Genomic DNA, 22,869 nt, shown 5'->3' on the forward strand with positions numbered 1-22,869 from the left:
AGCCACTGGAGTTACGGGGCTTCCCTGGTGGCGCAGTAGTTAAGAATCCGCCTGCCAATTCAGGGGACATGGGTTCGATCCCTGGTCTGGGAAGATCCCACATGTCGCGGAGCAACTAAGCCCTCGCACCACAACTACTGAGCCTGCGCTCTAGAGACCGCGAGCCGCAACTACTAAGCCCACGCGCCTAGAGCCCGTGCTCCACAACCAAGAGAATCCACTGCAATGAGAAGCCCGCACACCGCATCAAAGAGTAGCCCCTGCTCACCAGAACTAGAGAAAGCCCGTGCACAGCAACAAAGACCCAACACAGCCAAAAATAAATACAACTAAATAAATTTATATTTTAAAAAGTTTCATTTAAAAAAGAAAGAAAGAAACTGGAGTTACGCCACTGCAAACCAAAGAACGTCAAGATCTTCCAGCGGCCCCCAGAACCTAGGAGAGAGGCATGGAACGATCCCCTCTCAGAGCCTCCAGAAGGAACCAACCCTGCAGACAGCTTGATTTTGGACTTCTGGCTTCCAAAACCATGAAAGAATAAATTTCTGTTGTTTTAAGCCACCCAGTGTAAGGTAATTTGTTACAGCGGCCCTAGGAAATCAATACATCTGGGGAGCCCCTCTAAGGGCAGGGTCTTGGCCAGTCATGTGTCACTTTCTCCTGGGTGGGCTTGGTCAAGTGCAGCGGCATCATCCTGGTAGAGGTGGGGATGAGCCCGCTCACATCCTGCCTGCCTTTCACTCAAGTGTGCGTTTTAGCGGATGATAAAGGCAGTAAAGACAGATCTTCAGGAACCACTGCAGTAGGAGGAAGAGACTCCGGTGTAGAACTGAGCTCAAGTCCTCCACGTAGAGGCCACTGGGCGTTTTAGAGGGAAGGTGGGGGGTAGGAAGGGGGAACAGGCAGGGGCGGAGGCAGGACTGGGGAAGTGAAAAAGTGCAAAAAGCAGGTGGGGGTTGGTCAATGTGATTAGGCCCCTGGGTTTGCTCACTGGAGCTTATGGAAGTCGGCTCCTACCCACCCCCCACAGAGATGGGGAGACAGGGGCCCTATCTTCAGGCGTTGGCTGGAATAGACAGTAAATTTCTGGGGCAGGCTTGAGCTTTCCAAGGCAGGAAGTTAAGGGGGTGGGGGGAGTGGACTGTCCCAGGGATACGGCCTTGAGCTGGTTTGGTGTTGTCTCTCAGTGTGGGGAGGGGATGAAATTGTTTGTCCTGAGAGGCTGCAGTCCTCACAGGCCAAGGTTGGGGCCAGTGGACAAGAGGGCTCAGAGGAGCCTGAGTTTGGTCAAAGAGAGAGTCTTTGTCAAGGAGATGGAGGCAGGTGCAAGCCCAGCCCTCCCAGCATGGAGTTCTAGTGGGGAAGATAACCAAATCAGTGGGGAGTACGCGGTGATGGGGAAAGTGCGGGAGCAGGGGGCACGTGGAGGAGAGACATCTGAGCAGACAGAAGGCAGGGCCATCAGGGAAGGAGGGAAAGTCCAGGCTGGACCTGAAGGTGGTGGAGGCAGAGGGGGCAGGGAGGGTGGCTGGGGAACAGCGTATGTGATGCGTGAGGCTTGGAAGCAGAAGAGCCAGTGAATCAGGGATGTGGAATTAGGGGAGGTGGGCGGGGGCAGTGAGAGATGGGGCCTGGGCTGACAACAGGGGGCAGGTGGAGCTGTACCAACATTCGGGCCCCTGCCTGGAGGTGGGACCAGATACAGCATCGCTATACGCTCTCCGGGCGATACTAAGATGCAGCCCTGCATGAGACCTGACGGCTTTAGCTTAAGGGTAACGTGGCATCCCTGAAGGGCTGTGAGCAGCCGGGAGGGACAAGATCAGATCTCTTTTATTTAAAAGCTCACTGGGCAGAAGCTGGGAGAGCCTCGTTGAACGTTCTAGCAATAACCCAGGGAGAAAAGAGGGAGCCTGGTCCAGGGCAGTGGGCTTGGGAGCGGGGAGGGGGTTCCAGCGATACTTGGGGGAGAACTGGAAGCATTTGATGACAGGGGGGATGTACCTGTGAAGGTGATGTGACACCAGATTTCCGTGTGGGCAGCTGGCTGCACGGTCACTGAGATGGGGACTCACAGTCGGAATTGGGGCCATCAGGTAGCGACCACGTGAAGCTGTTTGTCTTGCCCAGTGATACCTGAGTGGTGCTGTTGGGAGATACAGAAATAGAGCCAAGGGGAGAGTCTGACCTGGGATGAAGGTGCTGCAGTTGCCAGCACGTGGGCAGCAGTTAGAGGATGGAGGGCCTGCGACAGAGGGCCCCTGGCGGGGGGGCTTCGTTTTTTGAGGCACGGGCTGAATCTCAGCAGTTGGAAAAAGACCATCTAGAGAGGCAGGAGGAAGTCAGGAGAGGGTGGGCAGCTGGGATACAAAGCAAGACAGAGTTTCAACAAGGAGTGAGTTATCCCCAGTGCCCTAAGGTGCCAAGAGGCTGAGTAGGATGAGGCTGAAAGGCCATCTGGTGGATCTGGAGGGACAAAGAGCCTGGGCTGGGCTGGGCTGTCTCTCCTCATGTCCCCCACTCCTGGCCCCCAGGCTGAGGCTTGCTTCTCACTTGGAGCCCCAGGCAGCCCAGGTGTCAGGGTAAAAGGCAGCTTTGGGTGCACAGAGGGAGAGATCTCCAGCAGGATGTAAATGTTCAGCTGGCTTTAATAAGGAAACTTCGGAGTTTAGGTGTCTTCTCCTTTCCTGCCTTAGGAAGAGGGAATGCAATTATTTCCCTCCAGGGCAGCCTAGTATCCTCCTCAAGGGCAGCCTAGTTAATTATAGCAACATTTTACAGACGGAAAAGTGCACACACCCTAAGCGTGCAGCTCTGTGCATTTTCACAAACTGAATACACCCGTGGAACCACCCAGATGAGTCCAACCCAACCTCACTGGCCCCAGAAGTCTCTCCTGTCCCCCCTTCCAGGCACTGCTGGCCACAGGTAACCATGATTTTGACTTCCAACTGTTTAGATGAGTTTTCCAGTGTTCTTTTTAACTTTTTTGTTTTTCATTTATTTTGTTTTTATTTTATGAATGTTCCCTTTTTATAAACAGGCAATACATTGCTTCCTAAGTTCTCTTAAAAAAGAAAAATTCTACCTAGTAAATTTGGAGATCTAACTGGCTTTATTCAATGAAACATGGATTGGGAAGCATCCCATCAAGCAGATAGAAAGGAGCTCCAAGGAGATGTACAAAATGGAAGACTTTTATAGGCAGAAGGAGGCAGGCAAGGAAGTTATTCTAGCAAAGAGCGGATTGTTTCAGGCAAGGTCACCTTCCTGTGGGGGAGGGGACATCTATCTCACTAGTGCTGCCCAAGTAATTCCAGATTGACTGGTTAAGGGTCACTTTCCTGGGAGAGGCTGAAACTGCAATTAAGTTAGGTATTAAGTCTTAGTTTGCTGATGTTGGAGCTTAGCACAACTGACTCCATTTCAGCCTGTTGTTTCCTCTTTTTTTTTTTTTTTTTTTCTTTTAACAGTTCACAAACCAAAGCGATATAAAAGAGTGTGCCCATTGAGAAGTCTGGCTTCTGTCCTTGTCCTTTTCCATCCCCCCTACCTTATAGATCATGAGACGGAAAACTTTTTTCTGAAAAAGGCCAGATAATCAATATTTCAGGCTTGCAGGCCCTGCAGCCTCTGTTGCAATGACTCAATTCTGCCGTTGTCATGCAAAAGCAGCCATAGAATCACACAGCACCTGCTCTGTGTCAGGCTGATCTCGTTCAACACGGTGTTTCTGAGATTCACGCTCTCTGTGGCATAGATCCATTGCATGACAGCACCACCCTGTTTATCCAATCTGCTGCTGATGGGCCTTTGGGTAGTTCTAGTTCAGGGCTTTTCTGAACAGGGCAGCTATGAGCAGCCTTGCCCATGTCTGCCGATGGACAGATGCTCATGTTTCTGCTGGGTGCACACCAGGGAATGGAGGTGCTAGGTCAGAGGTGGACACTCTGTCTTAAGGTTTCAAATGAACAACTTCCATTCTAGGTTTCACGAGTCATCCAAGCTGAATGTAAAGACGGAGACAGAATTTGGGGTGAATGGTGGAGGGACAAAGAGGATGAAGGGGCAGGGCACATGGGCAGCCTTCAGGAGACAGGAGCAGAGTCGGGGTGGGGACTCCGTGGGGAACTGGTATGAATTGGTTGCGAGTCAGAAGGTCCTGCCTGGGGACCACGCTTGCCTTCCCTCTTGGGGGACCCCACCGTCCCTGTCGACTCTGCCTTGAAGATTTCTCGATCCTGGCTTCCAGGAGAATCAACCAGGGAGTTTTCAAAAATCCCCATGTTCTATCGCCATTCCTGGAAATTCTGATTCAGTTGTTCTGCGTGAAGCGCAGGCACTAGCAGCTTTTAAAGATTGTCCAGGGGCTTCCCTGGTGGCGCAGTGGTTGAGAGTCCGCGGGTTCGTGCCAATGCAGGGGACGTGGGTTCGTGCCCCGGTCCGGGAAGATCCCACATGCCGCGGAGCGGCTGGGCCCGTGAGCCATGGTCGCTGGGCCTGCGCGTCCGGAGCCTGTGCTCCACAACGGGAGGGGCCGCGTAACGCAAAAAAAAAAAAAAAAAAAAAGATTGTCCAGGAGATTCCAGTGAAAGCCAGGGAAGAGGACCACTGGGCCTCATGTGGTAGTGGTCATGTGAGATCACAGTTGGCCCCCAAGAATCTAACTGCGCACTGAAGACCACCCACCCACTGGCAGACATTGTGTCAGTCAGGGCTCTCCCGGATGTAAACAACAAAAATGGACTTAAGCAAACGGATACTGAAAGGACGCCCTTGGAAGGGTGTGAGGCAGCTCTCAGTACCTCCTGAGACCTGGGCTGGGGAGGAGCCCATGGCGGGCAGCCTCCGGTACTGCTCCCTTCACAGCCTGCCCAGCTGCCTGTGCCGGCTCCGGTGGCGGCTCTCCTGCAGCCACCGTGAACCTTTTCTGCCTGAGCTGCACCCTAGGCAGGGCACTGGCCTGGCTGGGCTTGGGCCTGTGCACCCAGCAGCCCTCGAAAGAGAAAGGGTGTTGAGGCTAGGGCAGCCACAGTGTCAGTGCCCCCTGGGCTCTGGCAGGGTGGAGGTGGGGTGGGGCATGCTCTACCTGTTCTGGAAGGGGCTAAACTGGGCAGGATGGACACTGCCCAGGGGATGATGGTCTGTGACTCCCCACCATGGCCCTTTCTCACCTTCTCTCCAGTGGCCCAGATTCTGCTGGAGCACTAAAGCCCCAAGACACAGGGGACCCAAGTGAGCTCTTGGCTGGGACCCTGGGTCCAGCAGAGCAGAAACCGACCAGCAGTGTCCTTGGTCCCTTCCCTAAACTATCCTGCTCTTCTCACCGACAGCGTGACCTTTACCAGCCAGTCTGGACGGTGTCCTCTCTTGCTGTGGTCACTGTTGGCATTTGCTGCCTGGGGGTGACAGTCCCTCAGTGAGCTGGCTTTGAGGTCAGTCAGGGTAGAGCATGTTTCGCCCTGGGCCACCCAGGAGGATGAGACATGTCAGGTTCCCAGGGAGTCCCCAGCAAACGCCCTGGGAGGCCAGGTGCCCCTCCGACCTCCGAGGTCTCTGAGAAGGGGGGCCTGTGGGAGCTGCTGTGGAGCAGCTCCCCCCACCCCCCGGGCCAGCTCACTGGGCCACTTCCCTCACTTCCCTCCCCCTCACTCCGGGCTCAGGTGCTGGGAGTAATCTCTGAATCCATGGAAACCACAGAGGAGGCAGAAATCAGAAGGGAGGAGGGGGCTGAGCACTGTTTTGCAAATCCTGGGGAGGGCGAGGGGGGTATTCCTTTCCTTGATGAGTAAAAGCCAAAAGCACCATTTTTCTCTCACTGGCAGCCCCTCCACTGGGGAGGGACTGGCCCCCGTTTCTCACCAGAATGTAGAACGGAGAGCAGGAGAGGGATTGCTGCTCTTGGGGGGGAGCCAGCAGGCCCCAGCATGGGGGGAGGCAAGGGTCAGGGGAGGGGAGAAGGGCCTGGGGAGCAGGCTGTGGTGGGTGTGCAGATCGGGGCTCGGGGGTCAGGGCGCTGGGACTGGAGGTTGGGAAATGGGGGTCAGTAGTTGGGAGAGGCAGAGTTGGGAGTCAGGGCGTGGGGAGATGGGGTTGGCCACACGGTCCGGGCTCCCGTGAGCCAGGGTCGTCCCCCTACCGAATGGCCCCAACTTCCCACTGTCCTCTTGGCACTGCCCTGCAGTCCTCTGTCTGTGATCCTTGTCAGTGATAACCAGACCTTTTCCTGCAAAACACAAAGCAACCTGGGAATGTAAGTTGGTGCAGCCACTATGGAAAACAGTATGGAGGTTCCTCAGAAAACTAAAAATAGGACTACCATATGATCCAGCAGTCCCACTCCTGGGCATATACCCAGACAAAACTCTAATTCAAAAAGATACATGACCCCTATGTTCATAGAAGCTCTATTCACTATAGCCAAGACATGGAAACAACCTAAATGTCCAACAACAGATGAATGGATAAAGAAGATGTGGTACGTATATACAATGGAATACTACTCAGCCACAAGAAAGAACAAAATAATGCCATTTGCAGCAACACGGATGCAACTAGAGATTGTCATACTAAGTGAAGTAAGTCAGAAAGAGAAAGACAGATTCCATATGATATCACTTGTATGTGGAATCTAAAATATGTCACAAATGGACCTATCTACAAAACAGAAACAGACTCACGGGCACGGAGAACAGACTTGTGGTTGCCCAGGGTAGGAGTGGGGGAGGGAAAGGGATGAACTGGGAGCTTGGGGGTTAGCAGATGCAAACTATTACACTTAGAATGGATAAACAGCAAGGTCCTACTGTATAGCACAGGGAACTATATCCAATCTCCTGGGATAAACCATAATGGAAAAGAATATAAAAAAAGAATGTATACATGTGTGTATAACTGAGTCACTTTGCTGTACAGCAGAAATTAGCACACCATTGTAAATCAACTGTATGTCAATTAAAAAAAAAAGTCACAAACCAAACAACCTCCCCTCTCGGACAGAGTAGGAGGTGCAGAGGGCATCAGCGGTGGCTCCAACAGATTCCAGGGCCCCAGATGAAAGCAAGCTCCCCAGTTTTCAAAGGAGCCCCATAGGCTGCAGGGCATTCCCGAGACAGAGGTTTTTTTTTTTTTTTTTTTTTTAACAGTGGTTTTATTTATTTTTTAATTACACAAACGCCTGAATATATTCTCCTTAAAAAAAAAAAATTCGGCCATTAGATAAAGGTATAGCCCCTCCAAGTTGTCTCACAATTCCCTCCCTCATCCCTGAAGACATCCCTGGTTTATCTTCCTCCAGACCTTTTAAGCACTTTTACAACATATACACGTGTCTGCAGAGAATTCATAGAACTGTCTATTGTTTTATCGGTTTATAAACATAATGATATAATACAGTATGCACCGTTCTTCAACTTTTCACTCAAGGAAATGCTGTTGAGAGTTCTCCAAGTCGACACCTGTAGATCTAGGACGTTCCTCTTAACGGGTCTCAAGTTCAGGAGCAGACAAGTTTTCTCATGTGGATGAACGCGCAGACTGCTTCTAGTTTTTCGCTATCACAGATAATTCGTCAGTGAACTTGCTGGTTTGTGGCCTCCCGTTTTCATGAGGCAGGATTTCTTTAGGGTAGATAATGAGAATTGCAATGACGGGTCAGAAGGCTTTGTTTTAAATTTGGGGGGTTTATTGCTATTTCCAAGGTACTCGCCAAAGTAGAAGTTCCAATTTATTTCCCCACAGCCTCAGAACTTTTGGTCTTGGCACGCTTTTACTCGACGCCCATCTTGGGGTGAGAATGATGGTCTATGGGCTCTTTAGCCAGCAGGGGCTGGGGCCCCGTGGACACCAGGTGTCCCTTGGCCAGACCAGCGAGCTTTTCTGATTGGGCCGTGGGAAGGGCAGGAAGAGGGGGCCTCACTGGAAAGTGGGGCGTGAAAGGGCCCTCAAGGGGAGGAAGGAAGGGAATAAATGTGTGGGTGATGGGGGTGATGAGCTCAGGACCGATGCCCAGCGCCCATGCCTCATCCCTGGAGAGGCAGCTGACAGGCCAGCATAGGAGTGCGTGTGACCTGAGGTCACGAGAGAGGTTTAGCTACCCTGGGCGGCTGTCACACAATAAAGCCCAACCCGGCCACAAACTACTGGTGGCTAGCATGTTGGCTAGAAATCCACGTGGCTGGGTCGCCTCTCAGCCCACCAAATCCAGATCTCTGAGGGGTGGGTGACATGTCTGTCCCAGCCGTCACGGCCCCAACAACGACACAGGGAGAGCTTGCAGCTTGTCCTGTGCTGGGTGGGCCGTCCCCAGGGCACTTAGACCTCCATAGAAGGGGCCCTTAGTCTTCACATGGCAAGTGCCCTTGGTGACAGAAGGGACAGAGTCTGCCAGATCCAAAGTTAAAACTGGTTCTCCGTGCAGCCAGTTCTGCAGACGGAGTTCAGCGAGCATCCGCAAAGATTCTGGGAGCTCTTCTCATCCCAGTTTGGGCCTCCTTCTCCCTCAAGCAGAGGTGGTGGCCGGGGGAGACGCTGGGTCCATTCTCCTCCCAGACCCCCCGTAAAGAAGGCCTGGCTGCCCACCCCCGACCGGCACTGCTGCCCTGGTCGGCCGCCCAGCCTCCCCCGGAGGAAGCTGACAGAGGCCCCGTGCTGGGCCAGCAGCTGGTCCTGCGGGCGGATTCGTGATCTGGGAGGAGCCGCATGTGCCAAAGCTCCTGCTTCTGGCGTTTCCACTGTGAGGTGATTTTCAGTAAATTCGCCCTCAAGCCCTAGATATTGATCTCTGAGCTCTGGAAATAAAATTGTAATTTTCCCAAAGACTGTTTGAACGGAATCTCCAGACAGGATGGGGAAGCGAGTGAGACCCCTGCTGGCTCCTGAATTTGCCTGTGAACTTGGCATCTGATTTGGAGACTGTGCTACTGTCTGGACTGAGCACAGCGGCGGCGACGTCTTGGGTACCTATTAATCTTTTTAACAGAGGCCCCGGATAGAATGACCAGCTCTTGGCAGTGGGGCAGGCGCTCAGCTTGGACAGTCCAACCCTTGGACTTGGGCAGGCGTCTCTGCAGCGGGACGCTTGTCTTCATCTAGGCGAGAAGGTGCTTTGCTTTGGGAAGAGCAGGGCTCTCCTCATGCTCTGTGCTCGGTCTCCCACAAAGTTGGGGTCTGTCTGAGCAAGGCTAGTCTAGGGGTGAACTCCCTGATGACTGTCACCTCTCAGCTACCCCTCCAGGCTACCCAGGTACAACCCCATGCTATGTGCGCCCCACGTTGGCCTTGCTTTGGGGTGTGACAGTGCAGGCCAAGTTCCCAGGCCGGGCTCACTGGCTTTTGCTGCACCCAAGGTGCACACAAGACTCCATTGGCATAATCGTTTGGATTTAATTGGCTCCAGCGCCATCTCTATTACAGGGGCCCTCCAGTCCCCTTAAAAGTCTCTTTCAGGTATTCCTGGTGGGGTCCCCAGACGGGTTCTTAAGGAAACTCAGAGTCTTCCCACTTCCTGTGCTTCAACTGGGCTGCCCAGGAAGCTCCACTGGGGGCACCACGTCTCTGCACCACCGATGCCCAGTCTCCCTCATGCAGAAACAGAGCTATGTGAGGGTGATGCCTTTCCACGCCCCCAGGGCGGTGCAACCACACGGTGCCGGGCAGAATCGAGGTCCCGGCAGCCAGAAAATGCTCCAGGTAGAGGTGAGTTGATGGTCACAGTCTCTCCCCAGGGCCCCACAGCGGGTGCTGCTGGGACCCTGCACCTCCCAGAGTTCCACGTGAAAGCAGCCCCTACGGCCCCTGTCCTCAGCCTCCCCTCCGGGGTGTTAGTTTCAGGCTCCCCTCCCTCTTCCCTGTGTGATAAGCCGGCATAACAAATCATCCAGTGTAATGGCTCAGAACAACCGTTTACGTGGCTCGGGGTGCTGGGGCTGGCACGGCCGGTCTCAGCTGGACTCATTCGTGGGTCTGCAATCAGTCCTTGGGTTGGCTGGAGGCTGATAGTTCAAGCCAGCCTTGCCTGTGTGTCTGCTGGTTGGCAGGCTGTCGAACGGGCATGTTACATTCTGGCAGGCTAACTGGGGCATCTTCATCCGGTGGCAGGGCTCCCAAGAGTGGCAAGAGGGTCGGCCCCAGTGGGTGAGCCCTTTCCGAGGCCTCTGCTTTTGCGAATGTCTTATTATCCAAAGTAAGTCACGTGGCCAATCCAGATCCAAGGGCTGGTGAAATAGACTCTACTTCTGGATGGGCGGGGCTGCAGCATCACTAAGCAAGGACATGGACACAGCAAGGAGAATTTGAGACCGATTTTGCAATCTATTGTATGTCCCTAACCACTCTCACAAAACTCCTTGCAGCCCCTCTTCCCTACGTGCAAATCCATTCCTACAAGCAGAGCCCTGCTGGCTTCATAGGCAGGGCCAAAAGCCCTGGGTGCAGCCAGGGATGCCCTCTCTGCAGCCTTCCCCACTCATCCGTCTTCCTGCATCTCTCCAGCATCTCTGTGTTTGGCTGGACTGCCAGCTCATGTATAGGGAGCAGGGCTGGCTCGCAGTGGCTAGGCAGCCCCAAGAGCCAGCCAGTCCTCCTCTTGAAGAGAATAAGTACTGACCACCTTGGCTTGGGGCTATGGACTCACCCATTTGTGTCAAAGTTGTTCTGTAGGTGGGCAGGGTTAAGAGTGACGTCATGGGGCATCTCGCCCACCTTCACTCCTTGAGGATGAGGGTCCTGGTGCTTTCCTGCTGCCCCTACTTCTCACATGACCACTGAAATAAGTATGGCAGCCATCCTGAGCCAGGGGCTGTGCTGAGGGTCTCATGGGATCACCCATCTAATCTCTTCAACAATCCTCTGAGCAGAGACCCATCAGCCCCATTTTACCAAGGCGGAAGCTGAGGCTCACAGAGGTTGGGTAACTTGCCCAGCACCACACAGTGAGTAAAGTAAAAAAGCCAGGAATGGGATCTAGGTTCCTGCATCCACATTCCTAACCTCCGTGTACATGCTCTCGGATAATAAGTATCATAATAAGGAAAGTGACCACTGCCATGTTTGTATAGTGTTAAAATGTTCCGCAAGAGCCCTGGTGTTCAAGGTCTCCTCTGCCCCTTAGAACTGCCTCTTAGGGGAAACAAAAGCTCCCTGTTGTCTCCAAATGGCAAAAGTGAGGACCAGAGAAGTCAGGGGACCCAGGCTTCTGACTTTGAAGTCCATGCACTTCTTTTCTTTCTCCACCGCATGATTTCTAAGAGGCTGTTTGTGCTTGGGGATATTTATTTGGCGATGATACGGAGGCAGGGCTAGGTAAGACCTTTAGAGCTAAAGAAATGAAGATGATGTATCCTCTCATGTAAACTGAAAAGAAAAACCATGAGACAAGAAACTCACACTTGTGCTGAAATGAAAATCGCTGCCTTCTAGACTCTTTGATTGCAATAGTCAGGACTAGTTTGTCCAACTTGACCTTTTCAAGGTTTTATTTGGGGGGAGTTGCTGGCACCCCAAATTGGTACTCACAATATTGTGGTCACAGAGATTTGTGTATATCTCCCAGCATCTTAACCCCCACCTGTTAGGAGAATTGGATTTAGTGAGATGCTGGGCTCCCAACCCTTCCTTCCCCTCTGCAGAAGCCCAAAGGGACAAGATGGCCAGAGCGTGGACATGGAGCTTGGGCTCTCTCAGTGGCTACACTGGCCGCCAAGGGCTTTGGCCATGCAGGGAGTGAAGCCAGGATGCTGGATGCTGTGTCAGTTCAAGGTGATGTCCAAGAGTAGGGGTATTGGCAACAATTAAGGGCAGCAGTGTGTGATGTGGCCTGGCTGTGCACTTAGCTACCAGCCTGACTGGCTCCCTTCTGTTTTCTGAGTCTGCCTCTCCTTCAGATGTGCCTCCTCACACCCTCCTGACACATCCTCTACTTGAGGATGACCAGACTCAGGGGCTCTTTGTTACAAAGAACGCTGATGAGCATGGGGCTTAAAATGGGAAGAGACCGCAGGCAGGCAGGCAGGCAGCCCCGGAGCCTTGGCATTGACATGGGGGAGTGGGAAGGGGCTGCAGGAAGGAAGAGGTGGGGGGGGGATGGCGGGTGGGGGGGAAAGACAAGGCACTGAGGAGGAAGAGCAGACAGATGTGAGGTCAGGAGAATGAGGAGTCGCAGGTGACCCGTCTTGCTGGTGGCACAGACAGGTTAGGTGGCTGCTGGGGACATAGTCTGTGGGTGATTTCATGAAAGGCAGAAAGCATCCCCCTTGAAATGACACCCTGACGGAAACCCACGAGAGGGGCAGTTGTGAATGTCAGCAGGAACATCAGAGACATTCAATAACTTGGAGCGGGGTAGAGGGAGAGCCCATCTCCTGGGGAGATTTCTCTCCAGGACACAAGCCACAGAACCCAATTTCCCTGAGCTGCCACTGTACACTCATACTTTTGAATTTCGTTCATTTTATCAAGATCCTGGAACGTGGTAATAAAGTTACACCAATGAATAGCCCCACACAACATGGGAAATGCAATAAAAGTGAAAGCAATAAAAGGTGGAGAGACAAGCCACTCGGCACTGATACGACTCGGAAGAAATAAAAGTAATTATCACCTGTGCAACCTGGCCAGCCCACTCCGCGTGCGCGCAAGAAAACCATTTCAGAACTTTATTTCCTATATTGAATGTCGATAATTGGATGTATTTATAAGTCTCTCTGGAAGAAAACAGCTTGTGATTTCAAGATGAGAAAACAGTCTTCCAAAGAGTGAAAAGCAATATACTCCCATTTTCACACACACACACACACACACACACACACACACACACACACACAAAGAGCTTGTTTCCTTCGATGTTTTTAAGGTGCTGTTGGAATGATTGCCTTTCCGAAGGCACCGTTCCATCTCTCATCTTGAACTGCCTCATAGACCTTGGCAAAGTGCTCAGCAGGGACCACTTCATTTGAGGCAGTGACGGGGCTTCCTAGGGAAGCTCCCCCCCCCCCACCCCGCCACTGCCGGCTGCTGCCTGCCTCTTTCCTGCAGGAAGATGGATACCCAGGAGGGCTGGGCGGGGCCAGGAAGGGCAGGAGGAGTGTGACGTGGTGTGGGGCTCCTCTGGGGGTGCTGAGGGATGGTGGTGACGGCCGTGGCATGGTCTGGAGGAAGGAGCAGGCCAGGCTGGCCCCAGGAGTCGGAGAGCTATGGCTGCCGCCGTTGCTGATGTTGCAAAGGCTGAGGGCTGGGACCCGCCAGATCCGTGATGGAGAGGTGGCGTCCTGGGCATTTCATTTCCATCACGCTCCTTCCTCCCCTACTAGGGAGGAGCTTGGGTTAGACTATGCCACCCCCATCTCCCATCTCACAGCGGCACGTGCCTGCACCCTTCTCTTCTTTCTGTTCAGTCTATTTGGTGCTGGTTTCCTGAGCTCAGTCTTCTATTGTCAGCAAAAGCAAATAGTCACAAAAACCCCACATGCCACCCTGTGTGGGTTTCACCACCCGAGGCTGGTGCCCCCATGCAGTTAGCACAGAGCCTCTTGCCAGCACTTCCTGCTCCAGACATGGGCTCGGACCCCACTGCTCACCTGCTCAGAATCTGTCAGTAACCCCCAACTCGTCACACAGCCCTGCTCTCGGCCCTCCCAGATGGTGGGCTCCTTGGGGACAGTGCTGAGGGCCCCTCTTCCTCCTCGGCCCCGACCTCCAGGGCAGGGTCTGGGCCCCATCCCCTCCCAGATTGGCACGTGAGACAGCTTGGTAGTAAGGGCAGAGCTGGCGTCCAGTGTGGTCACACAGAGCCTTCCGGCAGACCAGCATCCTCAGATGTAGCAGAAGATGGAAGGGGCCCATGTCCTGCTCTTCCAGGGACGCCCCTGCGAGGCCCCAAGTCAGTCTGGTTCCAGGCAGCCAGCCGTCAGCAGTGTCCATAGAGCTGCAAAGCTTGGTGCCCGGGTCGAGTGGTGTGGGCAGTGCAGGGAAACCTGGCAGTGTCACAGGGACAAAGGGAGCCACGGGAGCTCCAAGGAGCAGGCTTCCTGGGGCCAAGTTTCTCTGTGGTCTCTGGCTGGGGCAGGGCACTTCTTGAGAGTCACGATGCCCTGGCCACTGGGCTGGCTGAGCGCAAACACTTCTCAGCCACTTGTAGGTCACGATGAGGGGAGACTGTTTCCACCAACAGTCTGTGACCTCAGAGGGGACGCTGCGTGAGGCCTGAGTGTGCTGGCTGGAGCTCTCCCTTACTGATTTATACTCGCTGGCTCCAACTCTCTAAAATCAATCTTTTCCCAATTGCCTCCTGGCTTCCTGCAGCGTTCAGGGTCGGCCCTGCATGAGTACTCTTCACCCGCTCCCAAGGCTGCTTCTCCTGGAGCCCCTGCCAGAGCCCTGATCAGGAGGGTGGGGCGTTGGGGACAGCCCTGCCAGAGCCTCTGATGGGGAGGGGTGAGAAGCAGCGGGGCAGCCCGCTGTGTCAGGCCCAGGGGCAGGGCAAGCCCTCCATCCAGACAGACCAGGGTGGGCAGGAGTCAGGCGCAGGCCCCTCCCACACCCCAGCACTGCCCACAAACAAGGGTGCTCCACTCAGTTGGCAGGTGCCCTCCCCCTACTATTTTGTGGCTATTTAGGATAATTCTTTTTCATATTAATAAACACTCAGAGCTGGCAGTTGGCTTAATTTTCACATATTTTTTGTCAAAATAATTGGTGGAGGGGCTGTGATTAGCTCCGGGGCAGGTTTTCCTTCCACAAAAGAGCATGAGAAGCTCATCCTGCTCACCCTTTGTTATTTTGAAAAAGTGTCCAGTCTCTTTAGCTGAAGGTGAGAAACTGCTTAGTGGGAAGTGGGGGGCGGGCCCAAGTTCTCAGGACAATGGGCTGGGCAGTGGGGTGTGGGACTTACACCTCTGCTCTCCTCCCTGGAAACTGGCAAGAGGGCGGACAGATCCTCTGTGGGGTCCTGCCTGGAGGAAGTGGGAAGGGGGAGGAAGGATGGAGGCCCCCTCTTCCATCAACTCTCCTTGGTCTTATCTGGGTCAGGGAGGTGGGAAGGGCTGTCTGGAGGTTGCCACCTTCCCCCTAATGGCTTTGACCATTTTAGCTGTGCCACAGGCTAAGGTGCCTGGATGTCTGCTCATAAAATCCTACAGCAGCCCCGTGAGGCGATACCATTAGCTCCCACCTGTCAGATGAGGAAACCAGGGATGGTGCTAGGACTTGAAGCAGGCACGCTCTGTCACCCACCCTGCTTATGCTCTGGTTTGATTCCTCCCCCTATTTAAGGGGCCTACTCTCTTCCCAGCTTTGTGGGAACAAACAACAGCTTCTTCTCCATCTCCGAGTCCCTGGTGCCTCCCTAGCTCAGCCATGGTGACCCACATCCTTGTTCTGACAAAGAAACAAGAGGCACTCCCAAACCCAAGGTCCTCAAAGAGAAGCTACTTCCAGCTGGGAGATAGCTGGGGGTGGGGTAAAGAAGCCCATGGGCACGTGCTGGGCCTCACATCCTGTTCACACACATCTGCATAACCCTCGTGGGGGCCAGGACTCAAGGCGTAACCTCCCCCACCAGCCCTGGGGCCCCTTCCTTTACTGAGCCAGTGTGAATCACTACCAAGTCACTACTGCATGAGGTCAGCCCCTGTGTGAACTCAGGTGAATTATCTACCTCTCTGGGCCTCGGTTTTCTCATCTGTAAAATGGCATTAAGGACAGAGCCTACCTCATAGGGCTATTGTGAGGATTCAGTGAACTGACATTTGCAAAGCACTGGGGCACACTGAGTGCTCCGTACCTGTTAGTATTACTGTTATTCTAAGGCACTGGCAACCCAGGGAGCTCCCCTGGAACATCTACTTACCACCACCCTTCCTGTCCCACTCCCCAACCTTCTGGAGGACACTGAACCCAACAAGAGTACCCAGCAGGGCAGAGGGGGATGCCCACAGTTCTCCTGAACTGTGCCCCCCCTGTGCCCCCTTCTCCCCAGCCCTCCTCACTGGCCTCCCTGTCCCCAGGTCCTTCTCCATCCTGCAGTTGAGGGAGCTTGGAAAGGTCCCAACAGACCTAACTCCCCAGCCCCATATTCAAGGTGGTGCAAGATCTGACCCTTGCTTACATCTGAGGCTGCACCTCTCACTCCCACACACCCCCTCCTGGACACTGAACTTTTAGTTTATTCCAATTGCCCCGGCCTTTGTTCAAGCCATTTCCCTTCTTAATCAACAGCTGTCACCTCTGCCCCGTCCCTAGACTGGGTCAGAGGCTCCCTCTCCCAAGGTTTCCTTCCCCTGGGCAGGCTGGGACGCCAGGTCAGGGGCAGAATCAAGGTAGCCACTGCTTCGGGAAGTTCCCTCCTATTCTGGAAAGGCCTCTGCCTCCACCCGAGCCCCGCCCCTCGCCTGCAGCCAGGGGCCGGCGAGTAGATAGATTCTTCTCCTCCTTCAGGGCTCCGCCCCTCCGGGTCCCGCGGAGCCGTTTCACTAGAGTGGGCGGGGCAATGGCTCCCGGCCCCGCCCAGGCCCCGCCCCGCGAAGTTGGACCTGGTGGGGCTCAGCTGACGCCTCACTTCACGTGACGCTGGAGCCGGGCAAGCATGGCGGCGGCCACCGGGTGAGTGCTGCTGCTGTCCCCGGCCCTTGCACGGCGGCGCGGAGCGGGGGCTTGGGCCTCCCGCCTGGACAGTGGCTGAGAGCCCCGTTGCAGGGCCGCGTCTCCGCCGGGCGTGCAGTGTGGCCGCGGGCAGCGCGCTTCTTCGCGCGGGTTGGGCGTCCAGCGCGGGGCGTCTGGCTGCGCGTCCGAGTCAGCTCCCTGGCCACTGCCCACTGCCTTCGGGGCCGCAGTGGCGTTCAGGCCCCATCCGCGCATGTGGAGTCCCCACTGTAAGGCCGAGGTGGGGTCCACGCGCACATTCACGCTCACGACCCTCAGATGGGAAGACTGGGTTGCCAGGGCGCTGGGGACCTGGGGGCCCTCGGGAGGAGGCAGCGTTTGAGATGGGCGTGGAATCCCCTTCCTAGCGGGGCACTTCTCTTCTTCCTTCAGGGCCCAGATGGAACTTCCTCAGAGAGGACTTCCCTAAGCACCTATCCGACTCTTAACACCACCTGGTAAATTATATAGTACATAACAACAAAAAAAGAAACAACTCGTTTCTTGTCTTCTCTCCATTTAAAGTGTGAGGTCAGGGCCTTTGTCTGGTTTGCTCCTGGACCTTGTTAGTACATGTTTTGCACACAGTAGAGGCTTCATAAATTCTGCTGAATGAAAGAATGGTGAATGGTCCTAGTGGCAGGAAATGTGGACAGGTGGGCTCACTGAAGCGTTGGGGAGTGTCCCTGATGAAGGAACATCTGAACAAAGGTTGAGAGTTCAGAGTGTTCTGGGGACGGGGGACAGTGGGGCGTGTCGCTGTGCTAGAGGGCAGTGTCCCAGCTGGCTTTTCCAGACTTTGTCCTAAGGGACTGGAAACTTCCAAGGGTTTTTAATCTGCTCAGATCTGCTTTTGAGACTGCTATCCCCTGGGCTATGTATGAGTTCAGGGCAAGGGCCAATTATGGGGGTGGCATTTGGGCCTGGAGATACTGGGGGCTGGGAAGGGGAGTGGTAGAGAGAGGGCAGTGCCCCAGATGCCAGGCTGGAAATGAGATCAGAATGGGGGAACTGGTGGACTAAATGCATCTCTCTTTTTGGAAGGTAGGGAGAGTGGCAACACAAATTGGCCCCCTCAGTTGGCCCCCAACTTCAAGGTTGGGAGAGCTTAGGACATGCAAATCAAACACTTAATAGGCACCTGCTGTATTCCAGGAACAGTACTGGGCCTACCCTTACGTGTTCATGGGCCACTGGGGTAGATGTCATGCCTCTAGTCTTGGTGTGTGCCATTGACGGGCATGGATTCTGAGCTCAGAGGAGAGTGTGGGTAGATTCTGAGCCAGAGGGCTCGGTGGGCTCGGTGCCTGGCCTGAGCTGGAGGCTGTGGCCAAGGAAGCAATGTCATCCATCACTCCCTGGATGACATTTGTGCTAGTCCTTGAGCACCCCTGAGGCAGAGAACTATGCTTGCAAAGTCCCAGATGAGTGTCAACGAATCTAGGGCCAGATCCTTGAACCCAGCCTGTGACCCTGTCTTAAAGAGCTGAGTGAGCAGTAGGTGTAGGCCAGTGCCCAGATGTGGGTCAATTACCCCTATATCTGGGCCACCAGGTGGTCACAGGGAGTTCCAGGGGCTGCATTTGGATTCAGGGCTCCATGCTGGCTTGAGGTGTGCTGCTCTCCCGAAGAGACAGGGAGCCAGGCTGGTGATTGGATGGGCGTGAGTCTAGAGCTGGCTGAATCCTGGAAGGAGGGCCCTTGTAGCAAAACTGATTCTCTGGGCCATGGAGCAGTAAAACTGAGTGACAGAGGCCTTGGAGAAGTGTGTAATCGGAAGGGAGACCTGACAGGTGCAGGTAGCTTCCAGAGATTGGCAGGACCTGCTTGGCGAGAGCCATCCCAGGCTGGTATGGGTTACCCTGCTGGACACTTAGAGCCCAGCAGATTCTTTAAGTGGAAGAGGCTTCAAGTGTGTTTCCAGCAAAGCTCGGTGCCCAGCTGCATACACAGGACAGATCAGAGTGTCAGGCATAATGAGGCGCCATGCCATCAAGTCACAGCCACAGGCTCCCCACGAGTTGGATTTGGTTGCCTGTAGAGTCCTTCCAGATCCTGGGCCCAGGGAGGCCTGGGTGCTTGGAGTGTGCTCCACGTGATGTGGGGAGTAGTGGAAGCCCTAAGCTAGTATCTCAGATTCAACTAGAAACTTGAGAAGCTCTTCTCGGGAGTGTTTAAGGGTTGATCCTGCTGTGTCCTGCCAGCCTGGGCAGGGACTTCAAGTTTGAGACAGAGGGTCCCACAGCCCCCAGAGAGTCTGCCGTGAGGTCATCTCCACCCCCTCCCCTAATCCAATATCACTTGGTGGGAGGGAGCCCTGCCTTCTCCTTGAGTTGTGCCTTGAGCTTCCCATGGACAGAGATGAGACTTCTCTGCTGTTGCCAGACCTGCTGCATCGGCCCCCCACATGGCTTTTTCCTTTCTCCACCTCCCTTTGCCCACTCACCGGCTGGCCCTGGAGAGTCCTCATCCTCTGACATATTGTTCATATACTTGCAGACTCAGCTCAGATGGTTCCTCCTCCTAGAAGCCTTTCCTGAACCCCCTCCCTCCTGACCTCCAGTCAAGGCTTCCTGCTCAATATTCCAGAGAATCCCAGTTTTTCCCACTGGCAGGATGCTCTTCTACATCTGCACGCCTGCCCATCATGGTTGGGTGAGAGGTTGCTCCCCTTCATGTCTCTCCGGCATCCTTGGAGCCCAGGGACCAGTTCAGTGTGTGTCTCCAGGGCCCTGTGGCCGCCCAGCGATTGGTGCTGGGTGACACCGTGCCTAATGTATAAGAGGAGGATTTTCTTTACACTAGTCCAACATGCCATCCTGCTTTGCACGGAGCCCTCAGTGATTGATGAAAGGAGCTGTGGCGGCAGTGGGAACAGAACCCTGAACAGGATGAAGGAGTATCTTTTTTTTTTTTTTTTAAACATCTTTATTGGAGTATAATTGCTTTACAACGGTGTGTTAGTTTCTGCTGTATAACAAAGTGAATCGGCTCTACATAAACATATATCCCCATATCTCTGAAGGAGTATCTTTAATTCTTTAATTCCCTGAGTGACTCTCAGGGAGCTGCTGCCCAGAGGGCTTTTGCCCAGTGGTAAGCAGCAGGTGAGCTGCCCTGGGTGTGTACCTGTGGGGCCATAGTTCACACTGGAGTCAGCATTTCTGGAGGAGCCAGGTTCTGGATCAGAGCCTGTCCCCACCCTGATATGAACCTGGTGCTCTTGGAGAAGACGCATTGGGTTGACCTTGGGGGCTGGGGGGAGGGGTGGGTCTGTGGGAGGCAGGCTGGCCACTGAGTGCCCCTTTGCCTTCCCAGGCCCTTCCCCAGGCCCGGTCTGACTCCACACAGGTCCCTGTGTGTGCTTAGCCCCCCGACCCTCCTCAGGAGAAAGGTAGGCAGGGTGGGAGATGCTGACCAGCTGCCGTGAGGCCCCTCCAGCCAGGGTGAGCGGTCTGGCCCGGCTGACAGGCAGCCAGAGGGCTCGGTGGGCTCGGTGCCTGGCCTGAGCTGGAGGCTGTGGCCAAGGAAGCAGGCTGGTCCTTGACTGGCCTCTCTTGCCTGAAGCTTAGCAGCATGGCCCCATCCAGAAGTGGTGTCACATCCTAGTGCAGGGATCTTGTCCTTGTCTGTGCTGTGGACCCCATGGGCATCCGTGAGACCTTTACATGACTCTCGGCGTGATGAAAGAAAATACAGAGGATTACAGGGAAAACCAATTATATGGAACTATCAAGATGTTAAGAAATAAATTTGTGGTATAGTAGTATATGCTTCTTATACATTAAATAATAAAAGCAGCAGGTCTAAGAACCACCTTAATGTTGAAGTAGTGATGAGTAAAAGTGGTATTTTCAGGTACTGTGACATCAATAAGGTGACATGAAAATACCTCTGATTTCTGTTGGTGACAGATTCACCACTGCTGATACTGTTGTGGTTTGTTGCTTACATTAATAATTGAAGAAAATGTTAATTTAAAGGTGAGGTTAGAAAAAATAAAGATATAATTTCTTTTCCCATCCAAATAGGTGGACTCCCTAAACACTATGCATGAATCCCTTGGGTGAGAACCCTGCAGGTGGCCATTGAGGTCAAAGGAGGGGCTGACTCAGTACTGATTTGGGGGACAGGAGAGAGTTTCGGAGCAGTGGTATCACACCTTCTGCGGGGGCTGGTCACTGGCCATTTCCTGGGCTCTGGCAGTTGGCAGGGGGTGGGCTGGCACATGGGGGCTGGAGCGTGTTCTGTGTGTCTCTTTGATACCCTGGAGCCTTTGTCCGCCAGCCCCTGCGGTCTTCCCCGGGCGTTGCCTGTGCCCTTGGCTGCCTGCAGTAGAGTGTGCCTCATTTATACTTGGACTTGGGGACGACCTGGCTTTTGCCTTTTAGATTCCGGGTGCCAGGTAACAAAAGCTCCAGCAGAAACCAGTTGGGGATATTTTATGGGTGCTGCTTTTGCTGAACTTGCAGGGATAAGCCACCTGTGATGGCTCTGGGCCCAACATTCTCTGTGAGGGGTTGGTTTATGTCATGAGAAATCAAAGGCCATGTCTCTATAAACCTTGATTCTGGGGTACCCTGCCGTAATGAATGACTGCAGCCATCGGCCTGCCTGGGGGCTCTGGCCAGGCTGCCTTTCTCTGTTCTGGCTGAGCCCATGGAGGACTAGATAGTGTTGTAGATTTTGCAGGAGCAGCTGATGCTCACAGGAGGGTAGCGTATTGAGTTTCCTGTCTTGACCTGGGCTGCTTGGCCCTTGGGCCACAAAGGTCCTGTCTGGGTGCTCTGAGGAATTTAGGTCTCTCAGAAGGTTCTGGATAAGACAAAGCCCAGCCCTTCTGAGAGCCTTCCAGGTGGGGACGTGGTGGCAGTCCAGGTGGACCCGGTAGCTGGTGTGTTTAAGGAAGAAGGTGTGTGGGGCGTGAGGCATGGGTGGGGTGGGGGCATGAGGTGGGTGGGGCTGTGCAGGCTGCTGGCCGAGGCTGGGCATTTTCAGGCAGTTGTGCTTTTGAGTCTGCACGGATTTAGGCACCTTTGGCCGAGGCCATCTGCAGCAGTGCCTTGGTGCCGTTCCCTCTGGGCCGCTGGGAGTCTGTAGAGACGAGACTCTTCCCTGAGCCCACCTCCTGCATGGGCTTTGCTGAGTGAGGGGAAAGAATGGGAGGGAGCTTGGGGGACTCTGTGCACGGGTGCTGGTGGCTGCACTTTCAGTTACTGATAGCACGTCCAGCTGGGGTGCTGGCATGTTTGTGAGCTGTCACCTCTGTCCTTTCATCCTTGTGGCTGAGCGTGGCAGGCAAGTGGCACGGCTTAGAGGAAGCCCTGGCTTCCTGTGTCCACCCTCCCAGGAGGGTGAGTGGGGCCCATGCCCGGGAAGGGGGACAGCAGGGAGGCTGTAGTCCTGTCAGCATGTGCGGGGTGGGCAAGACCCCTCCACCCTTCCTGGCCAGGCTGGCCCAAGGGTTCTGCTTCCTGCCCCTCTGGGGCTGATGTGGCAACTTCGCACAGCTGTGCGGATGGCCCCACGTTGTGACAGTTGTTCACTCAGCAGATATTTATTGAGCACTTGCTGTGTGCTAAACATAGTGCTAGGCACGGGGCAGCAGGGACCAGAGCAGGCCCAGATCTCTGTGTTCATGGGGTTTCCATTCTAGTGCACAGAGGCGGACCTCACCAGAGAGTACACATTTATGTTGGCGAGTGAACGCGTCATTTCAGCAGGGACTTGGACGAGCCTCAATCCAAGGGGTGACTAAGGAGAGTGTAATGCAGGGTGGGTTTACACAGCTGAGGGCAGGTAGGAGCAGCCTTTGTAGGTCCCGGTTTCCCCAGGGAGGGAGCCGGGGATGGAGTCTCTGTCCTCCCCCATCTCTTCCCACCCTCCAGCCTCTTGCTCTGCCTCCCAGTCACCAAATCCTCCTGGAGCTCCCGAGGCCCTCGTGGGCCAGGCCTGGACAGAGTGGGAGAGTGGATTTGGAGACACGAGTGGGGGAAGCCCGGCCCAGGGCTAAGTGGGGGGAACAGGCCGGGGAGAGAGCTGCAAGGTTGAAGAGGGAAGCCAGGGAAAGCCATCCTGAGAGAGTGCCATTGGAGCCAAGATGTGCAGGAGGTGTCACCTTCCTCTGAGGGTCCCATGGCCAGGTGAGTGTGGGAGGTGCCCCAGGGCCGTGAGGGCAGGTTCCATCTGCCCAACTCTCACTGCAGCCCCAGGCAGAGGCCCCTCCCTTGC

General features: G+C 54.5%; 1 protein-coding gene across 3 annotated transcripts in view; it reads left to right on the forward strand.

Moving 5' to 3' along the window:
* The first annotated feature begins 16,536 nt into the window (after positions 1-16,536).
* PEPD (peptidase D) overlaps positions 16,537-22,869 on the forward strand; it is a 122,002-nt gene continuing 115,669 nt past the window's right edge. Inside the window, exons 1-2 of one of the 3 annotated variants that reach the window (XM_055078966.1) lie at positions 16,537-16,599; positions 17,032-17,096. Coding sequence is in view for 2 of the 3 variants with exons in the window: in XM_007126420.2 (XP_007126482.2) it covers positions 16,583-16,599 (17 nt within the window). In the remaining variant the exon portion in view is untranslated. The remainder of the gene's footprint in view (positions 16,600-17,031; positions 17,097-22,869) is intronic. The other 2 variants (XM_007126420.2, XM_007126421.4) reach the window with 2 other exon arrangements.

Source organism: Physeter macrocephalus, chromosome 17 (assembly GCF_002837175.3).
Source record: "Physeter macrocephalus isolate SW-GA chromosome 17, ASM283717v5, whole genome shotgun sequence".
Lineage (NCBI taxonomy): Eukaryota > Metazoa > Chordata > Mammalia > Artiodactyla > Physeteridae > Physeter > Physeter macrocephalus.